The following is a 27,058-nucleotide window of genomic DNA, read 5'->3' on the forward strand; positions in this document are numbered from 1 at the left end:
ATTGTTGACGTAATTCCTCAATCTTTACACATTATATAATTCATTCAAAAGTTAAATAAAGAAGCGGAGACATTTCATTATTTATCATGTTTAATGAAACAGTTTGCAAATTACTCTTACCCCATGTATTTTTCTTCTCCTGCACTTGGCAGTTCTAGTTTTAGACCCAGAGTGCGAAACTGAGGCGGAGGAGTCCAACCTCATTTGTAGAGAGGGGTGGCAGTGGAATGTGCCAAGTGTGGTTGAGTAGAGGGGGGTCCAAATTGATAAAAGTATACATCTATTTTTTTATGCATCAGACTGATGATAGGGTCATTGCAATTTATTATGTGTGTCACATAGTTATATCAATGTAATAATAATTGTATTGAATCAGACCCTTGATGTATTGTTGCATTAATTGAAGACTAATTATGTTTTGTCTTCATAGGAGGGGCTTAGAGTATATAGGAGGCCAGCACCCATGGGTGCCCGCTCACTCTGCCTCGTTCCAGCCAGGAATTGGGACCAGGACTGCTGGCCTAATAGCATAGGGCCCACGTCAGGGGCTTAGCCTATGTTTTGGTTTATAGCTTAGTTCTGCCTTTGTTATTTTTGGAGTTTTCTTGATTTATTATCTATTTCTTTATTTTTCTTTTCAAAACATTTTGAGTATTTTTCATTTTTGTGTTTTTTTACAACTCATCTTGTAAATACTCCTGGTTTCTCCACAATAAATCCCACGTGGTGATATTGAAGCCTGCCTCAGCCTGTGCCTTCCTCTTCTACCCACTCGCCATCCTAACACTTGGTGTCAGAAGTAACGGGTCTTGTTGGGATGCCTCCGAAGAAGAAGCAGCAGCAGCAGCAGATGGGGCCAGAGGCTGATGATGGAGCTGCTGGGAGTCCACTGGAAGAAGGCCTCCATTCCACCGTCAACACAGAGGTCGCTGCTGAGTCTACCCTCACAACCCTGGCAAGAATGTTTGAAAGTTTTATGCATCTCCAAATGGAGAGAGACAAGAGGCAAGGCAAAGAGGCTGCAAAGCAGGAGCAGAAATTCAGTGTGCTTAACCACCAGATTACTCAGCTCCAGTTGGACCTAGAGTCGGCGAGGGCTGGTTGGCCTGCTCCACGGACAGGAACCAGCTGGGGAACCCAAATTGGTGAGGCTAGAAGACACTGATGATATTGAACATTTCCTGACTACATTTGAGCGTCTGGCAGCAGTCTACAACTGGCCATGTCAAGAGTGGGCCATCCGCCTCATCCCGCTGTTGACTGGTAGGCCCAGGAGTGCCTTTGTTGCCATGGACGCCACCCAAGCTGTGAACTATGACATGTTGAAAGATGCAGTGTTGATAAAGTATGAAATCAACAGAGATACGTACCGTCAGCGGTTCCGCTCCCTTGACGCCCCGCTCGAAGAGTCTCCTCAGGAACTGTACACCCGCCTCAAAGACTTATTCTGCAAATGGGTGGAGTATGAGGCCTGCACCAAGGAGCAACTGATGGAGAAGCTGGTCCTGGAACAGTATCTCAGAGTGTTGTTCCCGGAAGTGAGAGCCTGGGTCAGAGAGCACAACCCAGGGACTGCCGCAGATGCTGCCAAGCTGGTTGACACATACGTGACTGCTCACCGAGGATCAGGGGCCTATCGCTACGCAGGACAACTACGACAAGCCAGGGGTGAGTCTGTTGGGTTGGGGAAAGGTGGTGGTTCGCAGAAGTACTCTCCCAGTCAGCCCAGGTTCACCAAGCCCCTAGTGGTAGAATCCTCCAAGTATAGGTCTCAGTCAGGCAGTATGTCTCAGTCAGACAGTAAGGCTGAAGTTGTCTGTTATAACTGTGGGGAAGTGGGTCATACTCGTCCAGTCTGTCCTGTCAAAAAGCCTAACGCTACCAGTTTGTGCTATGTCCCCAGACCTGAGGTCATTTCTCTCTCTGAGTCTCCTGAGCCACTAACAGCCACTGTTTTGTTAAATGGCAAGCCTTTGTCTGCACTATTAGACACAGGCTGTGGACAGACACTTGTCCAGGCTGAATTCATTGCCAGGGAGACATGGAATATGGAAGAGACAGTGCCAGTTATCTGTGTTCATGGGCATAGTGTAGATGTCCCTACTGCTGAAGTCTACATCGAGGTTCACAACCAACCTTACCTGATGAAAGTTGGGGTAGCCACTGAGTTACCATATCCTATTTTATTGGGAACAGATCTGCCTATCTTGCTAGACTTGATCCAAGACACAAAAAGGCAGTTGTGTGGAGTTGTGACACGGTCTAAGGCAAGGCAGGGCACCATTCCACCAGTCCCACAGGAAACAGTCTCAGCTGAGGTAGATCCTGTAGTACAGCTCATTACCCCTGTCTTCATTCAGCCAACTCCTGTCATGCCCGTCCCTGCTTCTGTGACCACTGCAACAACAGAGGCAGAGGTTAGTGATAGTCAAGTTGTTGATATGCTTGTTGCTGATGAGTCAGTTGCCCATGCACCAGCTACCAACCCAGACACGTTGCAGTTTTTGCCTTTTTATGAGGAGGTAGATGGGATGCCCACAGTCACACAAGAAGACAGGTGGAGCAGACGTAGAGAGCAAGTGGGGGAAACAATAGCTGAGTCAGTTGACCAGTCAGACCAAGAAATCGAGGCTCCAGAGCTATCTGCTGCAGATGTCCCTTTCCCTGTTGACCTGGCCCAAAAGCAGAGAGAAGATCCCAGCCTGATAGAGTGTTTTAGGCAGGCAGAGGAGGTCACTGGTGGCAGTACTCTTAAGGACTGTTTTGTGCTGGAGAATGGACTGTTGTATAGACAGTCAGAATATGGCAAGCAGCTTGTCCTCCCACGGGTGTGTAGAGGGGAAGTGCTGAGGGTAGGCCATACAATCCCTTGGGCTGGCCATTTAGCCTTCATGAAAACATATATGCGCATAGCCAGGAGATTTTATTGGCCAGGAATGTATACTGAAGTCAAGGAGTACATTAAAACATGCCCAGAATGCCAGCTCACTGCAGGAAAGCAGACAGCCCCTGTACCTCTCATCCCACTCCCTGTCATTAGCACTCCGTTTGAACATATCGGTGTAGACATTGTTGGCCCAGTGGAGAGAAGCCAGTCAGGCAACAAGTTTATTCTGGTAATTTGTGATTACGCTACCAGATATCCTGAAGCTTTTCCCTTGAGAGAGGTGACTGCTAAGCAGATAGCAACAGCAATGCTAAGGTTTTTCTCCCAGGTAGGCATCCCCAAGGAGGTGCTCACAGACCAGGGCCCAAATTTCATGAGTCGAACACTCTCCCAAGTTTATCAGCTGTTAGGGATAAAAAGGGTGAGAACCACCCCTTACCACCCTCAGACTGATGGCTTGGTCGAGCGTTTTAATCAAACCCTCAAAGGCATGCTGAGGAAGTTTGTTTCAGACACTGGCAAAGACTGGGACAAGTGGCTGCCGTTCTTGCTTTTTGCATATCGTGAGGTTCCACAAAGCTCTACTGGTTTTTCACCCTTTGAGCTCCTTTATGCCCATCAGGTCAGAGGTCCCCTGGATGTGCTGAGAGAGACCTGGGAGGAGTCGGACAAGCCCCAGAGTATGAACATAATTTCCTATGTCCTGAAAATGAGAGAGCGGCTCATGAACACCACAGCCTTGGCCAGAGAGAACCTGCTGAAATCGCAAGCAAGACAAAAAGTGGTATGATCGTTCAGCCCGGAAGAGGAGCTTGGAACCTGGTGAGGAAGCCCTGTTGCTTTTGCCAACGTCAGACCACAAGCTGTTGGCGAAGTGGCAGGGCCCTTATCAGGTCAAGCAGAAGATGGGTCCGGTGACCTACCAGGTATACATACCGGACCGAAAGAAGCCCCTTCAGACCTTCCACATTAACATGCTGAAGAAATGGCACCCTCGCAATGTCCCTGCAGCGCCTGCAGTCCATGCTCTCTTTATTCGCGCTGTACAGGAAGAGGAGGAGCCTGTGGAACAGTATCTGCCTTGTCAAGAGGAGGGTAAGAGACTTGATTTAGACCATCTAGCAGATGAGAGGAGAAAAGAGCTCCTTCAGATCTTTCCACTTCACCTCTTTGTTGAGTCCCCAGGCAAAACCAATGTTACGTACCATCACATCACCCTGAAGGATCCAACACCCCTCCGGCAGCCAGTGTACAGAGTCCCGGAGTGCCTGTTGCCTGTGTTGAAAAAAGAGCTGGAGATGATGAGAGAGCTGGGGGTGATCGAGCCTTCCTCCAGTGAGTGGAGCAGCCCAATCATCCTTGTCCCTAAGAAGGATGGCACACTGAGGTTCTGCCTGGACTTCAGGAAAGTCAATGGGGTCAATAAGTTCGACCTGTATCCCATGCCCAGGGTGGATGACCTGGTGGAGAGGCTGGGCAGTGCCAGCTTCATCAGTACCCTTGACCTGTGTAAAGGCTACTGGCAGGTTCCCCTTACTGAGGAGAGCAAAGTAATCACGGCCTTCAGAACCCCCTTTGGTCATTTTCAGTTCACTGTCCTACCATTTGGTCTTCATGGGGCTCCAGCAACATTTCAGAAAATGATGGACAAAATCCTGGGGGGCACTGAATCCTTCGCTGCAGCATACCTAGATGACATTGTCGTGTACAGTGGTAGCTGGGAGGAACACCTGTGTCATCTAAAGGAGGTGTTGTCACGCATCAAAGAAGCTGGACTGACAATTCGCCCTGACAAGTGCTCCCTGGCAAGAGAGGAGGTCCAGTACCTAGGATTTGTGCTGGGAAAAGGTATGATCCGGCCTCAAGTGGGGAAAGTGGAAGCTATCAGGTCAGCTGAATGCCCCAGGACCAAGTCCCAAGTGAAGTCCTTTATGGGCCTTGTTGGTTGGTACAGCCGTTTCATCCCCAACTTGTCAGCACAGGCAGTGGCCCTGTTGAACCTCACCAAAAAGAACCAGCCCAACAAGGTGCGGTGGACCAAGGATTGTGAGGCAGCATTTCAACGCTTAAAAAATTGTCTGTGCACTGAACCACTTCTTAAGAGCCCTGACTTCAACCAGACCTTTACAGTTCAAACAGATGCCTCTGAGTTTGGAATTGGAGCGGGACTGTTGCAGGGAGAACCAGAGAACCTCCAGCCGGTTGCCTACATAAGCAGAAAGCTTAAACCACATGAACTTAGGTACTCAGTTGTGGAGAAAGAATGCCTGGCCATCAAGTGGTCCCTGGACTCTCTACGATATTACCTGCTGGGAAGGCAGTTCTTCCTAGAGACTGACCACCGGGCATTGTCATGGCTGAAGACCATGAAAGATACCAACTCCAGGATCACAAGGTGGTTCCTTGCCTTGCAACCCTTCGACTTTGAGGTGCGGTACAGGAAGGGTAAGGAGAACTGTACTGCTGACTATCTCTCCAGGACGCCACAAGTGTCGTCTCCAGAAGGGGGGGGGGGAATGTCACGGGGATGCCCGATGCCCTATATTAACATACACCGCCAAACATTACCTGCATTAACTTTCATTTCTTTATCATAGATTACATCTTGGCGCCACTAAGAGATGTTAGTTAAGTGTTACTGTGTTTTGGTTTTGATTGTTAGATTCTCGCATTTTCATTGTAGTCTGTGTCTCACTGCAGTGTTCCAGCCATACTGGGAGGCCTACCGGCATTGGCGTTATTTAACATTCCCGCCTGCATTGTTGACGTAATTCCGCAATCTTTACACATTATATAATTCATTCAAAAGTTAAATAAAGAAGCGGAGACATTTCATTATTTATCATGTTTAATGAAACAGTTTGCAAATTACTCTTACCCCGTGTATTTTTCTTCTCCTGCACTTGGCAGTTCCAGTTTTAGACCCAGAGTGCGAAACTGAGGCGGAGGAGTCCAACCTCATTTGTAGAGAGGGGTGGCAGTGGAATGTGCCAAGTGTGGTTGAGTAGAGGGGGGTCCAAATTGATAAAAGTATACATCTATTTTTTATGCATCAGACTGATGATAGGGTCATTGCAATTTATTATGTGTGTCACATAGTTATATCAATGTAATAATAATTGTATTGAATCAGACCCTTGATGTATTGTTGCATTAATTGAAGACTAATTATGTTTTGTCTTCATAGGAGGGGCTTAGAGTATATAGGAGGCCAGCACCCATGGGTGCCCGCTCACTCTGCCTCGCTCCAGCCAGGAATTGGGACCAGGACTGCTGGCCTAATAGCATAGGGCCCACGTCAGGGGCTTAGCCTATGTTTTGGTTTATAGCTTAGTTCTGCCTTTGTTATTTTTGTAGTTTTCTTGATTCATTATCTATGTCTTTATTTTTCTTTTCAAAACATTTTGAGTATTTTTCATTTTTGTGTTTTTTTACAACTCATCTTGTAAATACTCCTGGTTTCTCCACAATAAATCCCACGTGGTGATATTGAAGCCTGCCTCAGCCTGTGCCTTCCTCTTCTACCCACTCGCCATCCTAACACGGAGCCATACTGCATCATCACCAGTAACGTTGCTCTTGCACTTGACTTCTAGGGTCCGCTTGTAATTGTCACCGGCATACGCCGAAACTGGCCCGCCGGCTGGGCTCTACTCCTGAATGGTTGTTATGGAGCATGTGACGCACCCTCGCTGGGTGCCTACATCAAGCCCGAGCGCCCCGGAGTTACTGTAATAACAAGTGACTACCTACCTGAGCATCATTTTTTGGGGGGCCTCAGCCAATAAGATCTATCTCTTGCTGGGGCGGGGGGGTGGGGGGCTCCACAGAGTCAGTGCTTTTGATTGGTTTTATGATCACATTTTAAGAAATGTTTTTTTTTTTTCCACTGTAGAAAAAAATAAATAAAGGATGCGTGAATACAGCAGTGCATGTATTCTGAAGTTACAAGACGGATGACTGTCTTTTTAAATCACTATATTCAGATTAACTCAAAGATAATATGACACACCACTGCAACATATTTATCTAACGTTACAGTCAATCAAACAACAATAGATACATACTGTTTATATATGTACTGTGTATGTCTTGCGCTGTTGCTTTACACTGTTACTAGGACTTTTCCATGACTTTTAAGGTATTTTGGTGAAATTCAAGGATTCAAAATTGCCATGTTTTGAGTTAAGACGTGATATTGGTCAGAATTAGACATCAGAGGCCTCATGTTTTCCTCCTGATCTTGTCGAATCAAGAAATCCTGGTGAAATAATTTGTTTTATTTCATTAATTTTAAAACTGCTGCTGTATCAACACAAATCTCCATCACAGAGTTTTTCCTCAGGAGGTGAAGTGTTGATCCTAGGATGGAGAGAGCTGAGGCATGTTGATGAATTTGGGTGCTGTAGTTTAAGAAAACATCAAGTACTTTCAAGACCAACCATTCATTCTCAAAAACATTTGAAGCTTTATTTTATTTTTCTCAAATCCACAAACTTTCAAGGATTTTCCAGGCCCGTGGGAACTCTGGTATAACTGAATTTAATATAATAATAATATAATCATTTAATATGTCGATGCACCAACTTCACCAAGACAAATTCCTGCACATTGATTGGACTTGGTGAATACAATGATTCCTCAGTTCAGAAAACGATGAATATTCTTAGAAAGACACAGCTGTTTTCTTTGACATGCATAAAGAAAACTGTGAGGGAATTATTGTAATTAAATAATAATGAAATAATAATTAGATAATTGTTGGTGAAGGTTTCTGGTCAGACGGTGGCGATGCGTCGTCTTGGCTGTGGCTGTGGAAGTGGAGGCCTTTCACTGGCGGAAGGGTATGCATTTTGGTCCGCTCTGGAGGAGAGAAACAGTGTAAGTTCATCTGTGGAAATTTAAACGTCCCATATTATCAGAATTCAGATTTCCCTCTGTTTATATGAAGTTATGGTTGAAATTTCTTCGAATGGTTCAATTTAAAGTTATTGCATTTTCAAAAATCCATCCTTTTTTTCCCAGGCAGTTTCAGACTAACCAGTCAACGCATCACAACTGCACTTGATCCTGATTGGCTCCCTCAGTAAAGAATTACTGAAATCCGCCCAGTCAGGACAGTTTGCAGCATTTGAAGTGGAAAGCCTCCACTCATTTGAATTAGAGGAGCTGCTGCTGTCGGCCAATCAGAGTCCAGTATTGTGAATATTTAGTCTTCAGATTCCTTCAATAAATTCCCTTTTAACTAAACTACATTTATTTACAAAACATCATGAAGAACATTAAACTTATCCTGAGCTATAGTAGATTTGAAAACAAAATCATGACAACTGAATAATATGGGACCTTTAAAATCATACCCAATATTTCCCTGTTATGTTTTAACTAATGTTAACATTAAAGTGTGTATTCCAGACTTACTTCCTCTAGCTGCTCCACTCTTTCTCTGACCCAGTCTGCTGTTGGATCCATGCAGTGCTTTTCCTTATCAACAGTGATGAAACTGTGGGGTTGCAAAGAAAGAGAAATATTAAGAGAGAGGGAAAGAAGCGATCTCTTTCTTGAGAAGTGACTTGCTGGGCGGCGAGCTGCTGTTGTGAAAGAGGAATTCCACTGAATTTTAACAAAAGTGATTCCTGTGTCCTCAGTGCTAACTCTTCTGGGTAAAAGGGAGATTTTCTCATCATAAAGGTCCACAAAATCCCATTCACTGACTAGTAACACTTCCAGAAAATGACATCACAGGTTTAAAGGATAATACTGGTGTGGTTTTTTTTTTTGCTGGTTTCTGCACACAGTCAGCATAGTTCAGTAAGTCAGATTTAGTTTATATAGCACTTTTTGAAACAAGAGTTGTGTGCCTTACAAAAGGAAATAAAACAAAAGGCAAGTTAAAAACAACAGAAAATTAAAACAGATAAAAGTAATAGTTGCAGATATCAGCGCTCGTTAGGAAGAAATAGAAGTCTCGTCCAGGAAATAATCCTCAAAACACTTTACTCTCACATCCAGGGCGTTTTATTTTACAGTGTGATTGCTCAATGTCCCTCACCGAGACAACTGAGTGTGTGTGTGTGTGTCTGTGTGTGTGTGTTTGTGTGTATACTTTTCCTTACATGTATGCATGAGTTCTACAGGGCGTGTCGTTTATTTTCTGTTCAACGCATTTATTGATGTCTTCGGTTATGGTGTCATTTTTGGTTGATGTACAGCATCTGGGAGCTTTATGGCTAGCCCTCGACGGCTTGTGAGCCACAGGATGCCCTGTAATGCAGCGCACGCACACACACACACACACACACACACACACACACCCACACACACATTAATTGGTATGTAAAGGAAGATTTTTTTCAGAAATAAGAAATAAGATCATTAATTACATCTTTTCTCATAATTCTGATATATAAAGAAAATTATTTCTTTATAAATCCAATTGGAGATATGTTGCATTCACCTGGAAAATAAAAAAAAATCAGCCTAGGTTTTTTATTTTTTCAAATTAATCTTTTCTCATAATTCTGAGATAATGAGCTCATCTCATAATTCTTACAGATTTTTTTCTCTTTCTATCTTTTTCTATGTTTTCTCAGAATTATGAGATAATTATCTCAGAAGTAGGATAAATTTTCTCTGAATTATGAGAAAAGATAACATTAAAAACAATAAAAAAAAAAAAAAAAAATGGGCTGATTGTTTCCCCAGATGAATGCAACAGGCTTCGGTACATCTCCTCCTGTATGTACAGTCTCTCCTCAGTTACTCAGATACAAAGCCACACACTCACCTTGTGCAGAGAGGAAAACCAGCACGGTTAAAGAGATGAGACACAGGACGCGGCTGACGGAGAAAGGCATTGTGGGTCTTGGGATGAGAGCTGGATGAGAGCAATGTGCAGCGGGAATCTGGAGGCAGTCCTTAAATAGTGAATGAACAGCCTGATTCTGGACTGTGATTGGTCCAACGCATGAAGAGGAACTGCAATCCTTCACACACACACACACACACACACAGACACACACACACATACACATTCTCCAGTGAAAGAGGAAACATGTCAGTTCACCTCAGAAAAAGAAGTTATTAGCAAGTGTGAGATATTTTAAGTTCCTCAAAATGAGGTATTTGTCAGTTGAGAAACATGAGTTTTCAAATAATATGGCATAAAGTCAACTCAGATTCTGGTATTTATTTTAAAGGATAGCAGGTAGCTCAAGTCCCCTTTACAGACTCGTTACTCAAACGTTTGGATATTCATTGATAAACTTAATTTTCCCCTTAAATAGACATAACGTATTTGCCACAATGCTAATGATTCATTATTGCACATAGAGGGCATTGAGCACATTAAACCGTTGGTCAGGGGTGGGGCAGAATACGGAAACTTAACCAAAGGGAAGCTTTTGGTTAGAAGAAAAAAAATTGGAAAAAATGCTATTCTCAAAAACGGTTCTTATATATTTTCTTAACTTTCTTCTTATGTTTCTTCCTAAGAAAAAAACTTATGAATAAATGGTATTCTTGAAATGAAAGTTCTCAAATTTGTTTTTGATTTTTTTCTGTCCTGTCTTAAAATTCCTACAGTGAAAAGGTAAGCCTCTAATATCATATATTTAACCAAATTTTAGACAAGTAGGTTATAGTTCAAAGTCTTCATAGGTTCCCCTACACCTAACATTAAGATTAACATTTATTGTAAAGCTTTATTTGGTGTAGGGCCAAGTGCCTCTGTGTCATGTTTATTGAAAATAAGCTAGTAAATTTTACAGTTACCAACAGCAACCAATGTTTAAATCTTTGCCCTAGTTGCCCTAAATAGGTTTTTCCCCAATTGTTTTGTAGATGGAAGCACTTTGGGTTTCCTCCTAGCCTCAATGGCAGTAAGCCTAAAGTTTATTAACCAGAATTCATTCAGGCCCTATTTTGAGAAGTTCTCAAGTTGGAAAATGAAAGAAATTCATAAGAAATGAGACTGTTACTAAGAAAATACTGAGGAATTGCACTTAAGAGCCTTCTTAAGAACTTCCCAAAATGTCCTCTTATGTCATTTCTTAAGAACTATCTTGAGAACACATTGGTGAATCCGGCCCCTGGTTATTATCTTGTTAATGTGTTTTCTTCATATTTAGAAAAACACTGCTTCATCTTGAAACTGTGCACCTGTTGATTGATCACACGTGAGTAGGTCTAATTTATGTTACGATATGTGCAATATTCTTATTTCCACATTACAGTAGGCTTTTGGTGACATTATGTAGCCTAAACCTGTTTACTCATGCTAGAATAAAAATCCTGCTGTAGAAAAAAGGATGAGGACGAAGATGAACTTGTTGGAGCTGTCGCAGCTCTCAGGAACAGGAAGGTGAAGTTGTTCCAGACAGGACCATGGATTAGCAAAATGGTCTTATTTTTTTTAATTTTCTATCAGAAATAAAGTTTACTATATTTATTACTGAATTACCCTCCTGTGTTTTACAAAGGAGAAAAGGAAAATCAAGTCCTTTATAAATGTTGTAGGCTATCTGCCGTTTCTGACCAGGAAAACGATAAATGCCTTCTATTTCCGTTTTTCATTTGTAGATTTTGAAATGGAAAATCAAATCACCATTCATTTTTCATTTTTCAATTTCTGTTTCTGAAAAGCAAATAGAATGACCAAAAAATACACGGACGTTTGGACGCTCTGTCATTGTCAAACTCTAGGAGGGAAATAATAGTAATAGTAAGCTTTACTTTTTTGACAAAAATGTGGAATTGGGTGTTCAGCCTCGATCTTTCAACACCTGAGAAGGATGCATCAGCCTGTCTGCGGTGAATCTACACACACACACACACACAGCAGAGTTTAATTATAAAATATTTATTGATAAACCAAAACAGCACTTCCATATATTATACTACATTCTCATCTTATGTACACAAGCCATTCATAAAACAAGGTCAAAGGTCAGACTCTGTTCACTCACACAAAGCCCAGCCTGAGTTGGTTGAACCAAAATGTCCGCCTTCAGACCCGCTCTTGGACAAAATGTATCTTCTGCCCTCTACAGGACACAGGCAGTAACTTCAATTTAGGTTGAAATTGAGATTTTGGGATGAGAGGATACAGAATAACCTCTTCTTCAAAAGATCCTCTTACAAGTCATTAGGATTGGCATTAAAAAATATACAGTATTTACAGCCATTTTTCTCAGTTTCACACTCGGAGCGGTTACTGCTTTTTCCCTTGCTGGGACTTCTGTTGTCGCGTTGTTCCCCAACAAATTATCGAGTGTTTTAAGTGCAGAGCAACAGCATCACTGCATTACAGAAACAGCGGTCACAGTGTAGGCAGTTCATGGTTTGGTGTCACTGCCTGCTTGGCTGGAAGGAGGCTCCAACAGGTCCTTGAACCCCAGTTTCTCCAGCGGCTCCTTGGCCATCAGCTGACTGGAAGGGGACACAGTATTAGAACATGACAGTATACGTGTCTATGGTGTAAGTGTATGACAGCATTTAAGTGTCACAGCTAAGACTGGGCTCTAGCCTGGAAAAGCCTTTGGATGGGATCATTTTATTATCAAGGTTCACTTTTTTTTTAAAATTAAACCCAAAGGTAAACTGGTATTGCAGTCAGGTAAATTCAGCCAGCTCTAGAGTTAAAAACAAAATACACAATAATAAATAGGGCTGCAACTAACGATTATTTTCATTGTCGATTAATCTGTCGATTATTTTCTCGATTAATCGATTAGTTGTTTGGTCTATAAAATGTCAGAAAATGGTGAAAAATGTCGATCAGTGTTTCCCAAAGCCCAAGATGACGTCCTCAAATGTCTTGTTTTGTCCACAACCCAAAGATATTCAGTTTACTGTCATAGAGGAGTAAAGAAACCAGAAAATATTCACATTTAAGAAGCTGGAATCAGAGAATTTTGACTTATTTTTCTTAAAAACCGATTAATTAATTATCAAAATAGTAGGCGATTAATTTAATAGTTGACAACTAATCGATTAATCGTTGCAGCTCTAATAATAAATACACAATACATGACACTCCACATATAATTCAATACAATATGGACAGGCGTTTAAAAAATGTAAAATAACAACATGAAAAGTTCAGCATAAAGTGCAGAAAGCTAAGAAATAAGCTATCTTTTATTCAACAGTGTCATAGCTGCCAGTGCAAAGGCATCCCTGACCAGCTGTAATGATAATGGATACTGTAGCTTTCGTGCACAGCAGGCTATAAAGTTTGAAGTGTGGCTCTTACTTGTCCATCCGGCACTGCAGGTAGTCTTTGGACTGCAGGCGGCACTTGGCGTTGTCAAATCTGTTGTCTCTCAGGCATCTCATGAACGTCTCCTTGAAGGCTTTGCACTCTCCTGAAACAAGCAGCAGGCAGCCAGAGAGCGGGTCAACTCAGACAGGAAATCAGCCATGAAGGTTTATAATGTAGAAAAGGTTTGACATGATGGAGATAGTGTTTGAGTTCACTTTAAAAATATAAACCAGTAGGAAAACACTCTTTGTCCACCAGACACAGAAGCTAGTACATCCTTTTGTTTCCATCCAGCTAGATCTCTAGAATAAAATATTATTCATGACCAAGTAATGGGTGAATATCTTCCAAAGTGGCTGTTAAATTTGACAAACTTTACAGCCAAAATTACAACAATTTGGTTGGTGGTAATTCCCCACTCTGGTTATAAAGTCAAACCTTACAAGTAAGTCTTCTTTACAGCTGGCAGTGTGGCAGTTGTCCAACTAGCTGACACGCAAATGGAAGATTATCTGGGTTTGATAGGTTCCGTGGTTTTTTGGAAAAACTTCGCGCTAAACTCCATTCAAAAATGTGGCAATTTAACGTGGTCGCACTTACAAACATTGCAGAAACTGATTTAAGACCTTTTACGCAATCGATTGAAGTCACTCTTATATTCGGCATTCATCGAATACTGTAAACAGCACTTGTTCCAGTAGAGTTTCTACTTTTGGAATTGGTTCGCCTGATACTCCCACAGCACAATCATCTTTCTCCACCAAAATACACCGTGTAATGTGAACCAGTAAGTGCTGCTTGGTGGATTATATGTATGCCGAATTGAAGGGCTGCTCCTATCTTTTCGGAAAAGGTCTTGATTCACATTTCATATCTCTTTGCCGATAAATTACATTAAGCTGTCAGATTTTTGAATGGAGTTTGGTGTATGTCTTCTGCATACGAGTTCGAACTGCGTGTATCAAGGCTACAATGTTACCAGCCAGGACAAACACGCATGTCTGTGTCTTAACTCACCGAAATGATCCAGAGGGAAAGCTCCTTTGTCGGGAGCCCGAGGCTTAAAAGTCTTAGATCCGAAATTCATGGCTGTAGACATTTCTGCGTTTAAAGAGTTTGATTTAATAAACTCTGCAAGTCCTCTGTGCGAGACAGTTGCTGTGCCCCCGATGTCGCCTAAATATGACGTTTTGTTTTGGGGCCGTCTGATTGGACAGGCGTTAGTAGTCGATGGAAACGACGCATCGATCATAATTTCGATAATCTCCTAATAACCTAATCATTTTAATGAGAAACGATGAATTACACTCAGCAATTTAAAGAGCCTAAAATAATTACCAATGTCACTTCTTTCTTTATAAACAAGTTGGCCTCTGGAAAAACTCAAAATGTCGATGCACGCCACATTTATCCCTTATGATAAAGATCTAGTAAAGAAGGAGTAATCCTAGGCTAGAAAAAATAAAAGGATACTATATAAATATCACAGTAAAAGTACAGGTCCGTATAGAAATATTATGCATTATAGTGATACCATAAGAGATACAAATATCATTAACGACAAAGAAACCACTAGGTTATAAACTTACTATTGAGTACCACAGACACACTATAGGAATATTGTAGTGATATAGGAGATTTAAAAAAATACCTTAAAGTACAATAAGGTCACTATATACTCACTATGTAGTAGGCATACCACAGACACTCTATAGGAATATTATAGCAATATTATAGTGATACCTAAATGGATTTAAAAAAATACCATGAAGTACAGTTAGGTCACTAAACTCACTGTTCGGATTCGGTACCACTGGCAGATTATAGGAATATTATAAGGAATATTATGATTTTTGTTTTGTTAGGGCTCGAGAGATACTGTATCTATTTGTGATGGCTTCATTTGAACATAGAAACACAGTGAGCTGCTGGACAGGATCCAGGTAGAAGTGGGATGTGAGCTAAATGATTTTTAAACTATTTTAGATATTTGTTTATCTGCCTTTACACATACAGAGGGTTTATTAGGGGAAGCGCAAGTGTGTTGAGGTAAACCACCGCTGGATGTCTCACTTTGACAGCAGAAGAGTGGAGAGAGGAGACAGACAGGCAGGCAGGGAGGAGGAAGAGGAGGAGGAGGAGGAGGAGGTGATGGCAACACGGGCTCGAGATTATGCAGTCAGCGAGACCCGGTAATAGAGCTATCAGAGAGAGAGAGAGATAGATAGAGAGAGAGAGAGAGTGAGAGAGAGAGAGAGAGAGAGAGAGAAATTTCAGATTCAGTCTAGTCCCGTCTGCATTTTTTTTCTTTCTTTCTCTCATTCCAGACTATAGGTGAGAAGGAATCGGTAGTGTTCGGGAGTCTGAGGCTGGACCGGTAAAGTCACCATGGCCCAGGAACCGGAGGGGGAGAACCGGCTCCTGCAAGACGTGCTGGTGAGACCCGGCAACGATACATGCGCGGACTGCGGCAATCCAGGTAGGAGAGACATATGCAACTGCAACCAGTAAAGCCCTCCGAGCCGTGCCGTGCCGTGCCGTGCCGTGCAGTGCCGGCCGGCTCTGATGCATGCGCTTGCTGCTGCAGTTGTGCATGTGAGCGATGCATGCGTCCAAGATAAGAGCTTCAAAAACCAACAGGCAGGAATCTGATGACAGTCCTCCTGCTGGATGAATTCAGATGCTGGTGTGATGTCAAAGGCCTGGTGGCAATACATGAAACCTCAGAAAAAGCCTCACTGCTGTGTTTCTGAATCCAGTCTGGAAAGGCAGTGTTACAGATTACACACCTTTTAGGATCAGAAGACAGACTGGACTCTGGACTCTGTGGAGAGCCATAAACACTCCCATGTCTTACCTGTCATGGTGTGTGTGTGTGTGTGTGTGTGTGTGTGTGTGTGTGTAGACAAACATGTCAAGCCACTCGATACAGCCTGACCTGTATGTTGAGTCAGCCAGCTGTCCTCACCACCTTAGTTGTTGTGGTATGTATGCTGTGTGTGTGTGTGTGTGTGTGTGTGTGTGTGTGTCCACGGAGTGTGATTGTCGGTGTTGTGGTCTGGTGTCATCATGTTCGACACAGTCAGCACCCTCCATGTGGCTCGGTGGGTAATTATTAAGTGTGTGTTTCTGTGTGTTTTCATCTGTGGAGTCAAGTGATTCTTTTTTTTTGTTTTTCCTCTACTAGTCCCCTCTATTTCCAAATGACATGTTAAGTGACTCTATTAAATTAATTATAAATTTCACCCAGGTCACTCAAATATTATTTTACCACTTCTGCATTACAGAGTGACTTCATTCCTTTCTTTGCCTCTCCCATCCTCTCTCCTCGCTCTCTTCCCCCTCCATCCTGTCTTTCCTTCCCCCCTCCATCCTTTTTCTTCCATCTCCTCTCTCTTCCTTCTCCATCTTCTCTCTCTTTTCCCCTCAATTCTCTTTCTCTTCCCCCTCTATCCCCTCTCTTTCCCCCCTCCATCCTGTTTCCATCTCCCTTTCCTGTCCATCTCCTCTCTTTCCCTTCCATCCCCTCTCTTCACCTCAATCTCCTCTCTCTTTTCCCCCTCCAGCCCCTCTCTCTTTCCCCCTCCATCACTTCTCTCTTCCCCATCCATCCCCTCTCTTTTCCCCATCTCTCATCCCCTTCCATCCTGTCTCTCTTCCCCCTCCATCTCCTGTCTCTTTCCCCTCCATTCGGTCTCTCTTTTCCCCCTTCATACCCTCTATTTTCCCCCTTTATCCCCTCTCTGTTCCCCCTCCATCTCCCCTCTCTTTCCCCTCCACCCTCTCCCTCTTCCCCTCTCTCTCCCCGCTCCTTTCTTTGTACTGAAATGGTAATAAACCAGTGAGTGTGTTTGGAGGCTCCAGTATGGGACGAACGCCCAGTGCTTGGAGCCGAGCCCACCCAGGATGCCTGTTCCTTGGCCCTGGATTCGGCTCCTCTGAGGACTGGCTGTAGCGGAGCGGGTCTGGAGCCAACGCCGCTCTCGCAAAATAAGATGGTTTTGTCTGAGGCGATGGATGCTTCAAGAGGGATTTCTCTTTGACCGACGGGTGTTTTGAGTCCTGTAATCTGGTTTTGGAATGCCAGAGAGAGGGGTTTGATCATGGTTGGTCATGTGTGTGTTGGCTAGCTTCTTTAAAGTTGTAATCCGTGACATTTTCATGTAAATAAATGTCAGTTTTTCAGTGATTGAACCTATGTCCAGTTCATAAAAGCTTTTCCATTTACTGTTCTAAACAGCCGGTGTCTGGTAGCTCTTTCCTGGGAAAAAACCCTCTGCTGCACATGAAGTGATGCGTTTTACGTTTCTGGTTTGTTTGGAATAAATCGAAGAAGAAGAACTGGGTAGTTAGTATGGGCAGTGATAGCCACCATGGCTGAACAGACAAAGAAAAGAGCCCCACACTGTTTGATTGACAGGTGATCTGTGGGAAGTGCAGTGCAGAAACACCACAGTAATGAGCGCTTAGCACCAAAGATGGAGACAGTGTAAAAAAAACAAGGCTCTTGCAGATTACCCCTTTAAAGATTTACAGCACTGAGACTATGATATCACATACTACATCCATCTGAGGAGTCATCACTTCACTGCAGGGGCATCAATTCACTAAACCCTAAGGTATGGCAATGTAATATCATTTGCCTCCAAAAAGGAGAAACCCAGTTTTATCTTCTGATTTTCTGGGGAAAATTGGCACAATAACCGATAACAAGATATTATTATTGGGCCCATGGGATACGTTATTAGATGTAGTTCACCAATCTGTCCTGCAAAGATGCACACAGCCTGGAGGAAGCACTGGCTCTGAATGTTCACCCGCTGAGACTGTTGTTCGGTTTTGCTCGGCGTGTATGCGGTTTTCTCCTTTGTAATCATGAACACTACATGATCAGATTTGGCCTCGCTGGAGCGCAGGTAGGGCAGGTGTTCTGTGTTGTGCAGCTGTGGAAAATACATCTGTGGATAGTATAATGCGACAGTCCTGCTGTTTGGAGGGCGGCGGTGGAGAAACAAAGCTTGTAATTGGAGGATTAGCGGTCCAATTCTCAGCTAGGGAAATCTGGGCAGGGGAAGAGACTGAGAAATGCTCTCTGGTCCCTCAGCAACAGCTGTCCACGTGGCCCTTGAGCAAGGCACTTCAACCCTTACTTGCAGCGGTTGACAGTAGATGAATGTGGCTGAATGTCTGAAGCCACGAATGTCTTAAACTGAATGAGTGTGAAGCAGAGTGATGACGAAGTAAATTCCTACTTTGCTTCGCTGAGTTCATGTCAAGTTCACAATGACTGATCAGAAGAACTAGAGGGATGTGGAGGAGGGTATTTTGTAAAAAGAAGGAAGTAGTTTAAATGCCGTATATAGCACACGCACACACTGATGCAACACAGACTCATAAAATTTCATGAAGTGGGCACGAACTCTGAAACTGTGATTACGTGTCACCACAATCTAAAAAAATCTGAAGATTACGTTCCTCCACCACAAATTGGATTATGTGACAATAACACAAACAGGACAGGCCATTTTCACCTGTTGAAACATGAAAAGATTAGCTAACGGTTAAGTTAAGGCCAGTTAAAACAACTTTGGTTAGGGATAGGGTTACGTTTAGGTTTAGGCAACTAAAACTTTGGTGAAGTTGGATGTGCTATCTAAACATCGTTAAAGTATTAAAACGCACGGTCGCCAACTAAATCCATTATCATTTCTGTAAGAAATAATAGACTAACAAAGTGTTTTTTTCAAAGCGGTTGAGCGGTTGTCATTGTTTATTACCGGAGAGTTTTCCCTACCTGTAGCCGCCGGGCCGCGGCGTCTCACGTTTCACTCTTGAAACGGTTAGCCAATCAGGACAGAGGGGTCGTTAATATTAATGAGCCTTAAAGACACGGCGACAGAAACAGCCTGTTCTTGGTAAGGCTCAGAGAGATGCTGGAAAATGAACGTGTAGAAATGGATTGAGAGTGTTTTTGGTTCATGACACCACACACACAGCTTTGAATGGACCTGAAGACAGAAAATAAAACACTGGAAAAGTGTAGAAGATAGGACCTTTAAGATTAGTGTAAGGATTTTCTCATGGTTAATAAGAAAAACTTAAGCTAAATATGTAAACTTAGCACACAGCAGAAAACGTCTTGGCCTGAATTGGGAATTTAACCCGTGTCGTCGGAGTTGAAGGTAGGCCTAACGCCCATCCACCAAATCCGACCTCCACACCCGTACTTTCCATCACACTATTTCGATGTCAAAATACTTCCTGTTTCTAGCTGTGTCTCCTGCATGTAATCCTTTTGTTGCATCGTCAGAAACGTATTTATCTCATTTTTCGTGTACGGAGGACGTGTTTGCATTTGGAGACATCGTGCTCATTTCATGAAATTTTCGACAGTGGCTCCACAGATGATGTCATGATGAGTTGCTCCAGTCTCCCCTGTGTCGTTATTTGTTTCTGAAGAGCAGTGAAAACGCAGAAAGAGTGTTAGAATACCCATCCATCAGCCCGAACCGTTATCTCAGCCCCCGCTACCGGATCAGGAATTCCCCGGCTCATAATTCATCACTCATAATGGTCACGATATGAATTATTGATGCCGTTTCGTCGACCCTATCCCAGATGGGGACAGGATCTTATCTCAGTGGCTTTTTTCTTTTTTTAAATTACAGTTTTATTACAGCTCAAAACACCACAAATCATCTCACTACAGCCACATATACAGGCTGTATTGGAGTAGGTGGGTGAGCTCAGGTCGCTTGGTAGACACATCGTCTGATAGACAGACAGACAGGCAGGCAGATAGATGGATAGCTAGATAGATAGGTTGATAAATGATAGATGTCTGTTTTTCTGTCTAGTCTGTATCATTGGTTTTTTGCCTTTTTCTGGCTCTATGTATAGAGACTTGGCAGTTGTGTCACAAATCTCCTAGCAAACACAGCTGGCTCCATCATGGAGGTTCAGTGGAGAATTGTCTGTTAGTTAATTATGTCTAAACATATAACAACCTGGCTAGAAAAACAGAGATATCTGAAAGAAAATGTTGTGGTGTGTGCGTAGGCCAGTTAGTAACATTATAATTAAAAGGGAATAGTCTGTTTTTTTTTGTTTTCCAAATGTAGGTTACTGTGACACGACTGTGACACACAAGTCTCTACTCAAAAACAGCTGCTGTAGCTTAGAGAGAGTCAGCTTATTTTATTTATTACATTTTTTTTATTGGAATTTTTATCAAATTTTATATCACAATAACAACCAGTGTACGAGTCAGCTTACGTAAACTAAACAAACCGCAGTTTTTTTTGGCTTTGTTAGTTAGCTAACTAGCCAGCGTGCTACTTTTAGCAAAGCAACTGATGCTAATACAACTAGTCACTACTTACGCTAGCTTTTACTATGCTAGCTAATGTGGAAATTAGCTGACCAGATACTATGGTTAGCTAGCTAACTATTATCTAAACACAAAATCAATTAGATATATCAGTGGCAAAATAGCATAGAAATAAACCATGTCTTTTGTACGTTTAGAAGAGGTGAGGACTTCCAATATGGCCGCCACAGGGTGCATTACGTCACCTGAAAGCCCTCTATTGTGTGTGAATCAGCAGACCTGCAGAGAAAGGTGTGTATCACTTCCTCAGCAGTGACCTGGCTGTCCTCCCTCACCCCCGTCTTATCTTCCCATCACCAATACGCATTAACCGGACAGGAAACCTGGGCGAGTGGGTCTGAAAACGCACAGCCTCGGTTGTGCATTTTTTATGCCTAGTCATTCTTACTCTGCCCTTCCTTACCTTTACATTTTTTTTTTCTATCTTCCCTCTGCTGGTGTGCACAGATGAGGCTGCTCGGTGGCTGAGCCGGGAGCTTATACGGCAGGGTTTCTCTGTAGCTCAGCAGCGTTGTGGTTCTGCCCTTCGCTGAGGACACACAAACGAGTTATTCCCCCCAGGGAGAAGCCTCAGAAACCCTCTGTGGGACGGGGCTGGGGGAAAGGCAAAAGACGGCAGGAACTCTGATGAGATAGGAGGAGGTTTAGGCTCCCACGGCAGGCTGCTCCTGGCTTTCCAGAATATTTGTATGCAGTTGCAGCCAGTCAGGTGCTTTTAAACCTTTATTTTCTGCAAATTTCTGCCTTGATGAAAACTGTCACGAACACACGATTGAAAGGCCTGATCAATCAAAGCAGACCCAGGCACATTTCATATTTTTGAAATCAAATAACTAGATCTACAACACGGCCTTTGCAGGGTGAACTAGACCGTTTGAGTCTTTCTTTTCCTGAAGGTCATCTGACCAAACGTTCATCTGTCTGATTTGATCGCTTGACTTGAAAAATCAGCAGCGAAATTGGCGTCAGGACACACAAGCACACTTGATGACGCCACTTGACACAGCAGAAGGCAGCCACAGCCTTTCTGATCAGTGGTTTTGGTTGACATCTCCTCTTGACTTCTGTGTGAGGAATGACGAGACGATGTAGATGACTTGAAACTATGCTTCAGCATTATATTTTTTATTCTATCATGCTTGCATTTTAATTCTTTTGTGTGGTTTAGCAACCGGATCACCAATGTCTTCTTTTGGGAATCTAGCTTTTCTAAAATGTTTATGCAGATATCATTTGTGTTATTGGACTTGGGGGTGGAGTGTGGGGGATTTGTCAGTGCCTAGACAGAGTCCTGCTTGAAGCTGATTGGCTTCACTGCGTCAGGCGAATTTCTGCGAACTTCAACATGACCAAAGGCCTCTTCGCCTTAAGAGCAAAGTTGCGTCCATCTTGTTCCGTTCATCTCCTTCCATTGAAACCGGAAAAGCTTTGTGTTCTGTCTGAATGTGGAATGAGTCAGAGTTTTAATTGAAAAAAAAAAAAAAAACTGTGTTCATTTTTGTGACGTCAGTGGAGGCAGAGGCGCTGCACCTCCGCCGTAAATGTTTGGGGGAAACGCGGCTGACAGTGTATGGTCTCTTTCAGAAACACCCTGCTTCACACTCACACAGTTACATATTCACACCCAGGAGCCGGCCTGTGAAATCACAGTCTTGTACTGTTGGCCACTGAGCAGCTCCACTGGAGTAATTCAGGGTTTAGAGCCTTGATCAAGGGCAATTCGATGGTAGTTGAGGTCGACCAGCCTTTCTTACAGCCGGTGACTTTCCGATCACGAGCCTACTTGTCAAACTCTGGGCTGCTGCTGCTGATTCACACTCATTGTAAGATGCTTGTAGCCTCTCTAAGAAACAGCTACAAAAACTGTCTGTCTGGCTCTGCTCTACTGCTCTACTTAAGTGTAGCACAATCGTTCCTCACTGTGCTTTGCATTTTAATGAGCTACAGCTGTATGAGAAGTGGTATAGCAATATTCTGCTATGCAACGTTCAGATGGCTCTACAGGTGTTTGAATATCGCTGCTGTCATGTGAAAACCTCTTGTAACTCTCAATTTTGGTGATTTTCATGTTTTAGCTTCAATTGAAGGATTACATGTTGCTCTATGGGTTGAGGAAATTCGACAACTCTTGTGTTTATAAAACCGTTTCAAAACTCATTGGATGAAGTCAAAAATGCATGGTGGTTGAGCTGAAAAGGCTGTTTTTTTCCACACTAATTTTAGTACTATATTGTTTTTGGATGTTGTTTTTAGTCTTGTGATCTTATCTGTTTGGTGTGATGTGTGATGTATGTTGTTCCGGTGCTGGTCGAAAAACTAATTTCCATGAAATTATGAGGAAATTGACATTTTAGAGATACAAGGTTTTCACCGGACAGTAACAATATGCTTAGTGTGTTTGCTGTTTTTAAAATGTCCACTCCTGCAAAAACCTTACATCCAAAACGTCAACGTTTTAGTAATGAAGAAAAACAACTTGATTTTCTCATAAATGCCTGGAGCATTTTTGACATTTCACAGTGGTTTTGTCAAAATGAAATGAATGAAATCGAAGACAAATGCCAATCTGTGCAGTAGAAGGAAGTGTCTGCGCTGTCGGCTGAGGGAGTTAGCTCATCAGCGAGAGACCAAGACAGGGTCAGAGCGTCAACTGGCCTCATTAGCCCCCCGCTGTCTAATCATTAACTCCCACCAGACAGTCGCTGACAGACAGGCAGACCGCCCAGACGCTTGATGTGTAGCCTATAGATAGAAACATACAAATGAACATGTGCAGACGCAGGAAAGTGCCTGCAAATGTACACAGACGCTGGTAGAGTGGCAGTCGGCGTAGAAATCCTTCTTCATGCATTTGTCGTTCCTGTAATTATGATCCATTAGAGAACATTGAGGTTCCTTCCTATGTTCCAAGAAGCCGATTGATAAGTTGTATAGGCAATGTGGTAAATCATAGGTATAGAGGTTCGTTAATATTTCTATTTTTTCTATTGTTATCCTTACTTTGCTATTTTTATCTATCTTTCTTTCTTTCTGGCTTTCTTTCTAATGTCATTTTATGAGACAAATTACATATTTTTTGTGTTTTATGTGAAGCACATTGAATTTTGCCTTGCGTATTAAATAATATATAAATAAAGTTTGCCTTGCCTTGCCTTGTCCTGCATCTGTCCTGCAGTAATGCCACAGGCAATTATTTCTTGAATCTTTTCCAGTCGAATCAAAAGTTGTTTTGTCTCTCCACTAACAAGCCATCAGACCATTCGCTGTAACTCCTGCAAAAGTTGGTTTCTTTCCAAACAGTTCCTCTGGGGGGTGGAGCCAGAGTGCAGCAGTAGTTCGGCAAACATGCGGTAAAATGTAAGACTTCTGCAACGGCTTCATCTGCACAGGATGAACAGCAGAGTCACACTGTATCAGGGATTTTCCTCCTCCTGTATGTTGCGACTATGGATCTGTTGTTCTCAGTAATCCTGTTGAAACATCTTCTACATGTAGAGGGGGAAGCCCTGTGTGTGTGTGTGTGTGTGTGTGTGTGTGTGGTAGTAGTTAGTCAGTCATGTGGCCACAGTAATCTTCGTGAGTGCTGTCTGCTTCTCCGTGAAGCCTGACTCAGACGGCAGTGACCTCATCTCTGAAAGACTGATTGTGTGTTTTGTGTTAGCAGTGTGTGTGTGCGTGTGTGTGTGTGTGTGTGTGTGTGTGTGTGTGTGTGGGGGGGGTTGTACGTGTACGCATGTGTCTTGGCAATAAGGAGACAATGAAGGAACATAGTACATAGAAACAGCGAGAGATTTGATTTCTTCCCATCAAAGCACCATCTTTGGAGCCTCTTGCGCTTGATCATATTCAAAAAATGAGTAAAAGATGAGCTGATATATTTAGAAAATTATTTATTACGTGTCATGGTTTAAAAGAGATTAAGCTAAGAAAGCTTAATGAGAGGTGGCAGTGACACCCTAGGGAGTCTTCTTTACTGTGATTATGGCTGCTGCTAGGTATGAGGCTGCGCTTTATAATACAGCGGTTACCAATACATGTGTACTGTCTGAAATAGTTTCATTAAAGGAGAATACTGGTGTCATTTACAGTTAGAGCCTGTTTACTTCTGTCTACGTCTAGTTTACATTTCCCCCATTCATTTTGCAAGGGAGGAAAACAAGCGCTGATTTCTGCAAGTATGCTGACTGTGTGCAGAATTTATGTATTTAAGACTAAAATCAGGAAATGGCTGGAATGGAGATGGCTGAAGCAACTTGTTGTCAAATAGAGCTGAAGCCACACCTTTACTGTTAGATATTAGAGAATCAGGCTTGTGACTGGAAGCAGGTTGCAGGTTTGAATCCCTGGACCCGCTCAGAAAATTAATGAGAAACACTCAGTAGAAGACTATGAATCAGAGTATTGCAGAAAAAGAAAAAAACATGCAATCAACTTTCCCTGGATAAATACAGGTAAAATAAATTCTGTCTCGGTTTCACTTTCTGGCCAAGCAGCAAACTGAATATTCTTCAGCAAACTGTTTCATTGATATTTAGGATTAGAAGTCAGTATAAGGTCTGCAGTGAGGTTAAGGTTAGGGTTAAGGTAAAGATTAAGGTAAAGGTGACAATTAGGATGAGTTGTGGCTGAGCAGAAGAGGGGACAAAGTCTCCAAAGGGCGTGGCCGCTTTTTTCTTGTTTGTCTTCCTTCCCCTCTTTCTCATTCATTCTTTTTATGAGTTTACATCATCCCTCTGCGTGATGAGGAACGTACACTCTTCCTCCCCGTCCTTCCTCCTCTCTCCATCTCTCTCGTCTATCTTTTTTTCTTCCATCACCTCGTTTACCGGACTCCGTCCTCCTCTGCTCAGCAGGCGGTTATGTGGCGTCTTCGTCTTTGCTTTCTCCAAACCCCAAGAGGACCGAGAAATACTAGAATATTTCTTTGCCCTCCTCCCCCTCTTCTCTCTTCCTCGCTCTCCTTCGGCTCTCATATGACTCCCATGAGTATTACACACTCTCATCGTGTCCTGGGCGTGAGTGTGTGTGTGTGAGTGTGCGTGTGTGTGTGTGTGTATTCACATGGCTGCGGTACACCACGCTAAGGGCCTCCTTGTGTGAGAAATGGGAGCTACAGAGAGCGTGAGATGGAGAGAGAATGTGGCGACTTTCTGAGTGTTAGCCGTTGAAGACATGGTGTGCTTGTGCGCTTGTACCCATGTGCACATTTCATACATGTTAATACGTGTGCATACACAGTACAACACACACACACACAGAAATAATGTGCACACACTCATCCATGTCAGCTGGGTCGCCTACAATAGACGGTGTCAACGTTTTCAAATCTTGGAAAAGGTCGCTGTGAATCCAGGATAAATGTTCCCTCTTGGAGAGTTGTTTACTTTCTGTCTGTTTATGTCAGATTGGAGTTTTAGTTATGCAAACGTTTCTTGGAGGCAGAGCTGCTCCGGAGGCAGAGATAATCTCATTGGTTCAGTTAAACCTCAGTGGGCGGAGCCAACGTACCAACGTTTTTCTAGCTAAGTAATGTTGGACTGAAGCCCAGTGAAAAAGACAAGAGTTAAAGTCGAGATGAAATGAAAAATGCCTTTTTAACCCTTTTAGATCACATCCCCGGTCATATTGTGCACCTATTTAACAATATATGCCAAAAAAAATACAAAAAATCAATTTCTTTGTATTCTTATATCAAAATTCAATCATGTTTTCTTCCTGTAAAACAAAATATGCCGTGTGCTTACGTAAGCATGCCTCAACCAATAATGTCATGACATCCACCCATCAATCAATCTTCAACTTTTAGCGCACAGAGCTAAGATTCATTAGTTAGCTAGCTAGCAACAGCATGTCTTCGGGTGTTATGACACACCCACTTTTCAACGTTCAAATCAAATTCCTCCCAACGTTATGTCCCGCCTGTCTTTCCTGTTTCACTCGGAAATACGTCACGATACGGAAGTTAGATGCCGTTTCATCTCGACTTTAAGAGAGGAGGAAGCTAATATTATGAAGCCTAGCGCTCTGCTGCTAACTGAAACAATGCTATCTAGCCATACTAAGTTATCTAGGTTAGCTAGTTAGCTAGCTGCTGACCTTCTAATATCATGATGCCATGGTAATGAATGAATCATATACTGTATTTTTTATATATATATATTTTTAATATTTTGACCCAAGTTCCTTCTTTGCCATTCAAGTTTGTCAGTTAGCTAACTTGCACTCCAAAATACCAAACATTTTTTCTTTGGCTCCACCCACATTGGTTTAGCTCAGCCAATCAGATTATTTCTGCCTCCAGAGCAGCTTGTTTAAACTCCAGTCAGCGTTTATATGTCTCTCTCTCTCTTTCTCTCTCTCTCTAGCTTTCTATCACTCATTTTCTCACTACTCTCTCTTTCCCTCTCACTCTCTCTCTCTGTCACACTGTCTCAGTAGAATCAAACTCCATGTGTGATATCATGACTCAAATGTACCTTTGCTAACACCCACAGATACATTTGCTGTGTCACGCTGC

At 42.8% G+C, this 27,058-nt stretch overlaps 2 protein-coding genes and 1 long non-coding RNA gene across 3 annotated transcripts in view; 1 reads left to right on the forward strand and 2 right to left on the reverse strand.

Annotated features, from left to right (window-relative positions):
- Nucleotides 1-7,331: 7,331 nt before the first annotated feature.
- Nucleotides 7,332-9,780, reverse strand: LOC144542998 (uncharacterized). The gene is made up of 4 exons (XR_013507573.1): nt 9,675-9,780; nt 9,004-9,151; nt 8,309-8,390; nt 7,332-7,750 (listed from the first exon to the last, which is right to left on the reverse strand). It is a non-coding gene; the product is annotated as an uncharacterized LOC144542998 (long non-coding RNA).
- A 1,976-nt stretch (nt 9,781-11,756) lies between these two features.
- cox19 (cytochrome c oxidase assembly factor COX19) lies at nt 11,757-14,319 on the reverse strand. The gene is made up of 3 exons (XM_071909772.2): nt 14,169-14,319; nt 13,143-13,254; nt 11,757-12,316 (listed from the first exon to the last, which is right to left on the reverse strand). Exons 1-3 carry the CDS (start codon nt 14,248-14,250, stop codon nt 12,223-12,225), a joined length of 288 nt encoding a protein of 95 aa, XP_071765873.1. The 5' UTR covers nt 14,251-14,319; the 3' UTR covers nt 11,757-12,222.
- Nucleotides 14,320-15,539: 1,220 nt separating this feature from the next.
- The window catches only part of LOC139919887 (arf-GAP with dual PH domain-containing protein 1), a 29,328-nt gene continuing 17,809 nt past the window's right edge, over nt 15,540-27,058 (forward strand). Inside the window, exon 1 of the mRNA XM_071909755.2 lies at nt 15,540-15,630. Coding sequence (XP_071765856.1) covers nt 15,540-15,630 — 91 coding nt within the window. The remainder of the gene's footprint in view (nt 15,631-27,058) is intronic.

The sequence above is a fragment of the Centroberyx gerrardi genome, chromosome 20 (genome assembly GCF_048128805.1).
Source record: "Centroberyx gerrardi isolate f3 chromosome 20, fCenGer3.hap1.cur.20231027, whole genome shotgun sequence".
NCBI classification, from domain to species: domain Eukaryota; kingdom Metazoa; phylum Chordata; class Actinopteri; order Beryciformes; family Berycidae; genus Centroberyx; species Centroberyx gerrardi.

Bases quoted from the DNA above. Each gene is read 5' to 3' on its own strand.
- cox19 (XM_071909772.2), bottom strand. From the start codon at position 14,250: ATGTCTACAGCCATGAATTTCGGATCTAAGACTTTTAAGCCTCGGGCT. The intron at 13,255-14,168 runs GTGAGTTAAGAC...TGCTTGTTTCAG, and splicing joins TTTCCCTCTGGATCATTTCG to GAGAGTGCAAAGCCTTCAAG. The intron at 12,317-13,142 runs GTAAGAGCCACA...GTCCCCTTCCAG, and splicing joins CTGCAGTGCCGGATGGACAA to TCAGCTGATGGCCAAGGAGC.